This window comes from Topomyia yanbarensis, chromosome 2, assembly GCF_030247195.1.
Source record: "Topomyia yanbarensis strain Yona2022 chromosome 2, ASM3024719v1, whole genome shotgun sequence".
Taxonomy (NCBI): domain Eukaryota; kingdom Metazoa; phylum Arthropoda; class Insecta; order Diptera; family Culicidae; genus Topomyia; species Topomyia yanbarensis.
This window is the reverse complement of record NC_080671.1, coordinates 200045885-200056626: the sequence shown is the minus strand read 5'-3', so window position 1 is coordinate 200056626 and position 10742 is coordinate 200045885. Positions and strand designations below refer to the sequence as shown.

Below are 10742 nucleotides of genomic sequence, written 5' to 3'. Positions count from 1 at the left end.
GCTGCGTTTAAATAAATACTAACTAGGTACGAACGAGAATATGCCTGGAGAATGTGAAGGCATAGGTAAAACCGGCAATGATATCTCGCACACAGGTGAATCGTAGAGACGTATGCTGCCATTGAATGAATTATGTGTATCTATATAGATATGTTTTGTCGGGTTTGCTATCGAAGACGTCGAAAGGGGGGAGTTAGTTTAAATCGGTCGTGTTAAAAAATCGAAACAGAAAAATGACTTTGTATAACTTTTACTGTAGCGTCTTTATTAGCCCAGATATAGAGATGGATAGCCATGAGATTGTTTACATGAACGTTTAATTAACTTTTGTCAAAAGAACTTTTTGCCATTGTCTGCCACGACATCTCAAAAACTAATCAACCGATTGTTCACATCTGTATGGTAAATCTAGTACACCAATAGCTCCAATCAGAAGAATTATTATTATTATTATTATTATTATTATTCCATAGCTACTAAAATCTAGAAAAAAAAACTCAAAAAATTTTATTTTCAAAAGCTCAAGAATAGGATAGTAGAACCCCAGCTGTAGTAGCTTTAAGCTGGAATATTTTTTGAAAAGTCTACAATTGTCTGAATTACCCAAATCATTTTAAGAAAACTTTATTGATTCTTGATATGGAGTCCTAGACAGAGACGGCGCCGGTGGTTGAGTGGTAAGCGTGACCGCCACTCATTCCAGTTGGTCTGGGTTCAATTCCAGCCGAGGTCGTTAAGATTTTTCTGAGAGTAGTGTCACGTCTTCCTTCGGAAGGGAAGTAAAGCCGTCTGTCCCCGGTCCCTGAAATTGGTGGATCGATATCTAGTCCAGGTAGTGGAAAATCACCTCTCTGGCGTCGGTAAAGAAGAAGTAGATCCAACTTCTATACTCTTACTAACAAAAATATTCCTTCTCCCGTGATATTCCCGTGGTATTCCGTGATATTAGTGATAAAAAAAATTTGGGATTACCAGGAGTTGCAAATTGAAAGATGTGGTTCGCTACTCTCAAGCATAATTATCTACTGATTCCCTGTGAAACTTCTGTGCAACTCAAACTCTTGATATGTGGTCCTAGACTAATAAATAATAAATATCAGGAAGACTGGCAAGTCTGTTCAGAAGCTGGAGTTAAGGGGGGATATAGGAGCACACATCTACTTTTACGTTGAGCTTTCTACCTTCATGCAAAAGAGGCGCTGTAACCCCCGTCGCTTCATATTTATCTTCTTAATATGTATGTCTTCGATTTTGTTAATGAAATATATACAGTAGCGCTCAAAAGTCTTTTGTAGGCACTTCATTTCCTGCATTTTCTTAGAAATGACGTCCTTTCCTTATCTTTCGTTTTAGAGTTATGGTGTCTTTGGCAAAGTTATTACATGGCATCTAGCGCTTTATTTGATCATTTCATATTTGGGATTTATAATACCAGTGATGAAGCACAAAATTTTTCCCAAGTGATTTAGTCACAAGATGGCGGCCAGAAACCTATCTTCCTTAATTTCAAACCTAGAGCTTAAAACTAAAGGTTTTGCGATTCCTTATAACAATAGCAATCGACGTACGTAGGATTTTTTCGTCGTTAGACTTTTCTTACAAAGGAGTGTCGATAACAGAGATGCCAATATTATCGACGAAATACCACCGACAAAAAACTATTGAGCGCTACTGTATGTATGTTAACAAATGAGCGACCGAAAATAAAAGTCGCAAGGACAGAACAAGCTTCGTAAAACTCGTTTCAAATACACCCAGGTTTTTTTTACGCGGGGATACGTACCGCGTAAAAAAACCTCGTTAATTCGAAAATCCACGTAAAAACCGCGTTAATTGGAAAATCCGCGTAAAAAAACCGCATTAATTCGAAAATCCGCGTAAAAATCCGCGTTAATTCAAAAATCCGCGTAAAAAAACCCTCAGCAAAAGATTTAGAAGATTTTTGGAATTTTTTTCACGCGGATTTCGCAATTAACACGGTTTTGCAAAAAATATGCAAAAGACTTCGGTATATTTTTTCTTAAAAAAAAATTCAGTCTTTTAAATGCAAAGAAAATTTCGTAATTAACCCTCCGGAAGTCGCGCTTATGGTCCACTAAACGAACAGCCGCTGGCGCCCTAAGAAGATTTCGCTAGATTTTCAGAGCAGCGTACCCTCAGTGCACTACCCGAGCAGGGTCTGACAACAAATTGAAAACTAAACTTGATGTTGTGATGTTCGGCAAATGATTACACAGGTTGTTGTCGTTTTGGTCGTTTTAACGGTTAAATGATCAAAATGGAGTGCAGCAAAACTGTCCTATGACATCAAACAGAAAACTAATTCTGCTATCAGTGAGAGTAAATTGAAAGCTCATTGAGATGTTCATTTTTTTTTGATAACAAAATATGTATTCACTTTGATGTTTCAACAAAGAAATATAAACATAGAACATTCTTCTAAGAAACAAGGATAGCAAAATGAGATCAAAATTTGATGTCATATTTAAAAAATCTAAAACTGATAGTAAAATAAGTTTTCAATTTGATGCTATTATCAAAATATGATTTCTACTTGTTGTAATTTTGATGTTCGACTTTGCTCGGGTAGCGCGACTGCCGGAAGGTTAAAACGGTTTTTACAAAAAATACTTCAAGTTCTTTTGAATACAAAAGACTTAGACAATTTTAATAATGATGAAAGGGACGAGTTCTTCCATATGGTCTTGACAAGTAGCTACCAGAAATTGGTTTTTGGCGCCATTTTGAAATCCAAGATGGCGACTTCCGGTTTAGTGAAATTAGCTATGACCCTATCAATATAAGTATTTTCGGAATGGTCGTGACTAGTAGGTGCTAGAAATTTATGTTTGACACCATTTTGAAAACCAAGATGGCGACTTCCTGTTTAGCGGAAATTCTCTACAACCCATGCAATATGGGTATTTTCGGAATGATCTCGACGAGTAGGTGCCAGAAATTTATGTTTGACGCCGTTTTGAAATCCAAGATGGCGACTTCCGGTTTAGCGGAAATTCTCTACAACCCATGCAATATGGGTATTGTCGGAATGGTCTTGACGAGTAGGTGCCAGAAATTTATGTTTGAAGCCATTTTGAACTTCTGGTTTAGTGAAATTCTCTATTACCTAATCAATATTGGTATTTTCGGAATGGTCTTGACGAGTAGGTGCCAGAAATTGATTTTTGACGCCATTTTGTAATCCAAGATGGCGACTTCGTGTTTAGCGAAATTCGCCATAACCCATGCGATATGGGTGTTTTCGGAATGGTCTTGACGAGTAGGTGCCAGAAATTTATGTTCGACGCCTTTTTGAATTCCAAGATGGTGACTTAGCGAAATTCTCTACAACTCAATCAATATGAGTATTTTCGGATGGTCTTGACGAATAGGTGCCAGAAATTGGTTTTTGACGCCATTTTGAAATACAAGATGGCGACTTCCGGTTTAGCGAGATTCTCTACAACTCAATCAGAGAGAAGAAAGAGACTTATGTGGTGTGAGTTGGGGTTTGAATTGATTCAAATTAAACACATTGCAAAAATTGAAGTAAATTCAACTGTTTAATTAAAACTATTTGTACTACAACTTCAACTTCCAAAAATATCCATATTGATTGGGTTATAGCGTATTTCACTGAACCGGAAAGCGCCATTTTGGATTTCAAAATGGCGTCAAAAATTAATTTTTGGAACCTACTTGCTAAGATCATTCCGCAAATACCCATATTGACTAGGTTATAGCGAATGTGGCTAACCCGGAAGTCGCCATCTTGGTATTTAACATGATGTCAAACATCGACCTTCGTCTCGTATTCGACAAGACCATTCCGAAAATACCCATATTGATTGGGTTATAGCAAATTTCGCTAAACCGGGAGTCGCCATCTTGGATTTCAAAATGGTGTCAAAATCAATTTCTGGCACCTACTCTTCAAGACATTCCGAAATATTGATTGGGTTACAGCGAATTTCTCTAAACCGGAAGTCGCCATCTTGGATTTCAAAATGTCATCAGATATCAATTGCTGGCACCTACTCGTCAATACCATTTCGAAAATACCAGGGACACGAACGGTACCGATAAACTACATTTTTTCGGTATATTTACATTTGCACACATTTTTCCGTACAGCAGAAAAATACATTTTTCTTTTGTTGCTGTACCCCGACTGCTCGGTGAGGGTGTGGCGTAGTAAAGTTTGTCTCCTTGCTTTGTACACTTTTCTCTGCATAGTCAAAGGGAGAAACCCGCACACAAAAGCGTTGATGCCGGCCGTGGTGTAAATAAACCGCATTCATTGTCGTCATTTTTCATTAAAAATATTAAAGATTGAAAATATTAAAAAATATAAAATAAGGAAAGAGAAGCTGTACCGTTCACGTCTGGTGGCTGTACTGGGAGCAGTATTTTTTTGTCATGTTACTGCTTTGCACACAGGCAGCCGTACAGCGCTGGGCGTCCTGCATTAGCGAACGAGAGTAGCGTCGTATGAGGAGAATGTAAGCAGAAATATTACAGCCGTACAAAAGCTAGACATTTTTCATCCTTGGAAAATACCCATATTGATTGGGTTATAGCGAATTTCGCTAAACCGGAAGTCGCCATCTTGGATTTCAAAATGTCAAATATCAATTTCTGGCACTTACCCGTCAAAATATCTATATTGATTGGGTTATAGCGAATTTCGCTAAACCGGAAGTCGCCATCTTGGATTTCAAAATGTCGTCAAATATCAATTGCTGGCACCTACTCATCAATACTATTCCGAAAATACCCATATTGATTGGGTTATAGCAAATTTCGCTAAACCGGAAGTCGCCATCTTGGATTTCAAAAAGGCGTCAACATCAATTTCTTATTACCGTAATACTTTTACGGTACTAGGAAAAAATGCTCTAATAGCAAGACGTTTAATACTAAAACGGTCGGAACAAAAAAAATCCCCAAACGGCAGTACCAACACATTCAAATCTTCTCTTCGTTGCACTCATGTTTCACCAATTCTTATACAATAAATCTCACCTTTTTTGAAAAGAGCGAATTTGTTACGTAATAGGGGAGTTGAGGATGGAGAAATTTGCGACAATTTGTTACATGGGGGGAGGAGGGAATCAATTTTGGGCAATGTTTGCGTTACGTAATTTATTAAAGGTCCCCTATGCGACTCAACGGCATGACAACTAACAGTCAAGGGTAAAATGTGTCGTATGTTCATGTGAATGTTGTAAGAATATAATTTGAAACACCACATGAACTGCGTTTTAACAGATTTTCATGCATGTGAAATTCAAAGGGAAATCATTTGATTTGCTTTTTAACATGCAAGTACACATTAAAATGTTAAATGTCATATGGTTTTATAGAGTGATTTTTTATCAGTGTATGCAAATCATTCCACAGTCCACACACACTACTTGAAGGGTTTGTTTTCCTTCAGCTGTCATATGTAATCATTTTAAACATTTCTCGCTAAGAGATTTCTCGGCAAACATATGATTAGGGGGTATAAGCCAACTGTCAAAATTCACTTTGAGTGAATAGAAAGGGCGGACAAAGCGTTACTTGTTAATGAGCGCTGTTGGTAGTAAATAGAGGAGCAAGGTTTTCTCTTTCGTTTTCTGTTGTGAACTTCGTTCGGTCAAACACGGTTAGTCCGGAATTTTGACAGTTGATAGTATATGCCATAACTTAATACGCTGAATCCCTCTGGACAAAGACTTGACACGTCAATCGTTTGTTTACCATTTATCTGTCAGTGTCATTCCAATTGAGCACGAGACCTGTCAATGGCCCTCGTTCCAGAAGGATTCGAAGCGATTTTCTTCGGAATGAAGGCTTTTGACAGGTCTCGTGCTCGATTGGAATGACACTTACTGATAAATAATAAGAATAAGATAGAGATGGCGAGTCTTTATCCAGAGGGATTCAGCGTCTTTAGCCCTAACCATATGTTTGTCGAGATTTGAAATAACGCACCTGAAGTATTTATAATTGAGTTCTTGTCGGCCAGTTTCACGAACACTAATGAAGTTTCTCGGTTGAAAACAATCCCATTTGCCTTTGCCGTCTATGTTTATTATTTTCCACCAGTTGGTGATGTAGTTTTTGTGTTATGTGACGTGTATATGCATGAGCCGCAGAAAAGTCTATGGCTTTGTGTCCTCGTAGAACTTATTATGAAAACGTACAATACCGGCAAGATGGAGAGAAAATTATCATACCCATTCAATGAACGATGAAATTCACTGAATTCACCTTCGTCTTTTCGCTGCCTCCTTCGTTACTGAATTCACACAAAGCAAAACAATAAAGAAAACGCCCCTTCTTCTTTCGATTCTATGGAAGCGAGTAGCAGAAGTAGTGACTTTCGTTTTCCTATGACAATACGAAAATTCAATCTCGTTTTAATTTCAAATCAGTAATTTTGATTTTTATTTTAATTTTCATTAAATGAAATTATAGCAATGTGCATCATAAAATGCAACTCGAACGCCGCAAACACAGGAAATATTGCTTCAGTCGTCCAATATCAGCGCTAGCTTGTAATTCTCCCAAATCTAACAACGACAAATAAATATCGTTACTAGTTTCTTTTCGCTTGGCCATCGCTATGTGCAATATCTAAGAGACTAATGTCGTTCTCAATTTCGAAGCGAAAACGAATGTGTAGAGGAAATAATGAAATTGAATTTACCCGCATGCTTTGTCGTAGGCCGTTGTCTCATTTTCGGTTTCGTAATGTTCTAGTGGTTTAGAAAGTAGCATCGCTCGCTCGTCATTTTCGTCAGATTTTGATAAACGAAACAAACATTTTTTGACTCTGGTGGGAACATTTGACACTTTTGAGTGTGTTTTTATATTTGCAAAATTAAGCATGGCGGCCGGGGCTCTTGGAGTAAACATAAACATCCGAACGAGCATCCTGATTCTTTGGCGCACGATGAAAAATGAGAAAGGGCCGGGCTTCACCTCCGATCTACCGATTAGAACATTTAGGGACACTTTTACCTCGAATAAACCGATTAAATGAACTACCCACTGAGACGTCCGAAAAATTGTTGCAAAATCGTTCAACACGGGTCCAACGAAGGTCTTTCGTTGAACGGTTATTTGGACGTTGTCCAAATTGGTCCAGCGAACGTCCTTCATTGGACGATTTTGAAACCAACCGTTCTTAGAGGGTATTGACGAACTGAAACAAAACTTATGGCAACCGAAAGGCCCACTACGTCATTTTTTTGTGCTTGTCTTCTTCATATCCTCTTGTTTTTTCGGCTTCATCAAAGAAAAATGACAACCGCACTCAACTTCAATCTCGTTTTAATTTCAAATCAGTAATTTTGATTTTTATTTTAATTTTTATTAAATGAAATTATAGCAATGTGCATCATACAATGCAACTAGTACGCCGCAAACACAGGAAATACGCACACCACTGCCCTTTCAGTCGTCCAATATCATCGCTAGCTTGTTATTCTCCCAAATCGAACAACGGCAAATAAATATCGTTACTAGTTTCTTTTCGTTTGGCCAGCGCTATGTGCAATATCGAAGAGACCAATGTCGTTCTCAATTTCGAAGCGAAAACGAATGTGTGGAGGAAATAATGAAATTGAATTTACCCGCATAGACTTTTTTACGGTCCATGTACGTCCACGCCGCATGACACAAATACTACATCACAAGCTGGTGGAAAATAATAAACAAAGACGGCAAAAATAAATGGGATTGTTTTCAACCAGGAAGCTTCATTAGTGTTCGTGAGACCGGTCGCAAAGAACTCAATGCTTTGTCGTAGGCCGCTGTCTCATTTTCGGTTTCGTAATGTTCTAGTGGTTTAGAAAGTAGCATCGCTCGCTCGTCATTTTCGTCGGATTTTGGTAAACGAAAAAAACATTTTTCGACTCTGCCTAGAGCACTCTAGTTAGAGTGTGGCCAAGAGGCCATGACGTATCCAAACGAACATGAAATTTGACGTATTTCTATTGTGTATCCGTCAAATTCCATGTTCGTTTGGATACGTCATGGCCTCTTAGCCACACTCTAACTAGAGTGCTCTACTGTATCCGTCTTGCAATACCGGTTGGTCAGGTTCTAGGCAAGATGGGAGAAAGGTGGGAACATTTGACGATTTTGAGTGTATTAGTTTAATCGAAGACTACATATTAAGAAGACTAATATCTCTTTCCTTCCCCCACACAAACGAGAAGCGACAGAGGTTACAGCGCCTCTATTGGAGGAAGGTAGGAAGCTTAATGTAAAAGTGTACATGTGTGTGTGCATCACTATGAGAAGTACCACCTTTACCCGCAAGTGGCGTTGCTGTTACTGTCTCCAGATTCTGGACAGAGTTGCCAGTCTTCTTGATATGCAGTCTTTGGTTTAATACTTGCAAAATTAAGCATGGCGGCCGGGGCCCTTGAAGTGAACGAACGAGCATTTTGATTCTTTGGCGCACGATGAAAAGTGAGAAAAGGCCGAGCTTCACCTCGGATCTATCTATTAGAACACTTAGGGACACTTTTTACTTCGAAAAAACCGATTAAATTAACTATGACCGAACCGAAAGAAAACTTATGGCAACAGAAAGGCCCACTACGTCATTTGTTTGTGCTTTTCTTCTTCATATCCTCTTGTTTTTTCGGCTTCCTCAAAGAAAAATGACAACCGCACTCACACACAGAAAAAAATGTGCACACCTGTATCCGTCTTGGGTTCCAGGTTTGTTTTCCTCGTCTATTACAGGTCGAGGTAAACAAAACGTTGAACACACTGGTACAGTTACAGATTGCAAAGTACTCTATTGAACTGACAGATTACAAGTGTCGCTTCGACGTTTAAATATTTGAGTTAAGCGAATCAACAATCAAAATAAGCTCATAGATGAAGTCATTCTTTTATAATACACTCGCTAATTGTGATTATGCTGATTCCTCCCAATAACCGAAAAGTCTGAAAGCAAACTACCTCGTTATCAGTAAAACTCTTCGTGCCATATCTACTGCTAGGTAAACATTTAATAGATGATGTGTTTTTATTTCTCAAATCCGGTATTTTAAATGCCCAATTCGCACGTGGTTGATTGTATCAAGGAACCGTGCACTCGACACGCGTGCCGTGAGTCATAACTTAAAAAGTGTCGATGAACTTCACTGTGACTGATGAAATTGTGTCACGGACAAATCTTGTATTTGTGCGCATTCACAACCACTATCCAGTTGAAAGTTCTTTGTTCAAGTGTTATCATGCAGATGCGTCTGTTCCTGTAACTGTTTCCGTTTATTTTTAGTATGAAAAAGATCATGTTTGGCCGTAAGGATGTTGATTCCGCACAAATGCAGGCATCGGTGGCCCCTGCATACACCATCGACCGTTACTCATCGTATTATCCGATGAACCACAAGAATCGCGGGAAAGCTTTAATTTTTACACATGCCGTGTTTGCTGTACCCAACGTAAAGCTGCCCATTCGTGAGGGCGGTGAAGTGGACTGTAAAATGCTAATAGATTCACTGGAACGGTTGGGATTTGATGTGGACCTGTATCGGGATAAACGCTTGAAAGATATTTTGCAAATCACCGAGCAAGGTTTGTGTCGTTTTGAGATGTACCATAAGATGTTATATATAGATGTTTCTAGTTTCTTTGATGGACCATTCGAACAACGATTGCATACTGGTTGCAGTTCTTAGCCATGGTGATGAAGGAGAAATCATCTACGCCCACGACTGTCCTTACCAAATTTCGAGTGTGTGGACGCAGTTCACTGGTGATAGGTGTCCAACGTTAATCGGAAAGCCAAAATTGTTTTTCATTCAGGCTTGCCGTGGCAACGAGTTGGACCCTGGAGTGAAGGTTGAAAAAGACGGTATAGCACGCTACAGTCTACCGACGCATGCCGATTTCCTATTTGCATTTGCTACAATTCCCGGGTTTATGTCCTTCCGCAACACTAAAAACGGGTCCTGGTTTATACGCGAACTGTGCAATGAACTAAATGAAAATGGCCAAAGATATGATCTGCTGACACTATTGACGTTTGTTGTGCAGAAAGTCGCTTACGGTTACGAATCAATTGCTCCAAACACTCCAGAATACCATCTCAAGAAGCAGACACCCTGCGTAGTTTCAATGTTAACTAGACTATTACTATTCAATTATGTTTAACTCAATGAAATGTAATGTTATCATTATGTACGAGTATTATTATGTATTATTTATACTTTGTTTTTATATATCAAATGCACTAAATTGATATTTTATGTTTATCGGCATAATTTTAATAAAATTAACAAAACGTTTCTTTTGTTTCTTCCGAACAAGCTAAATATATCACTGTTCGACAAAAATAGGGTGCCGTGATTATTTGGTATTATCTGCCCGCCAGATGATTCGGAACAAATTGTTGAAAGAGGTTTTAACCTTAAGGTCATTCGCCTCTTCGGGTTAGAAAAATCTCTTATGAAAATTTTTTAACCCTATGTGCGGAGTCGGGACTCGAATCCAGGTGCGCTGCGTACAAGGCAATCAATTTACCAACTACGCTACACCCACCCCCAAGGAACAAATTGTGTTTTCCTTCTATTTCGTTGAAAGTCGCAGCAACGCGCGATGGGTATTAGCTAGTTAATTTTAAAAATAGTCACCCCGTGCGATTGAAAATAAGGCAAATTAACAAATGGTGATATAAGCGATTATTTGTGTGTACATGTGTGTGCTGAGTTGAATGTTGTTATTAA

General features: G+C 38.6%; 1 protein-coding gene across 1 annotated transcript; it reads left to right on the top strand.

Moving 5' to 3' along the window:
- The first annotated feature begins 8801 nt into the window (after positions 1-8801).
- LOC131682664 (caspase-like) lies at positions 8802-10304 on the top strand. Its single transcript, XM_058964324.1, has 3 exons — positions 8802-9011; positions 9293-9591; positions 9644-10304. The coding sequence occupies exons 2-3, from the start codon at positions 9294-9296 to the stop codon at positions 10168-10170; spliced, it is 825 nt and encodes a 274-aa protein (XP_058820307.1). The 5' UTR covers positions 8802-9011; position 9293; the 3' UTR covers positions 10171-10304.
- Positions 10305-10742: the final 438 nt, after the last annotated feature.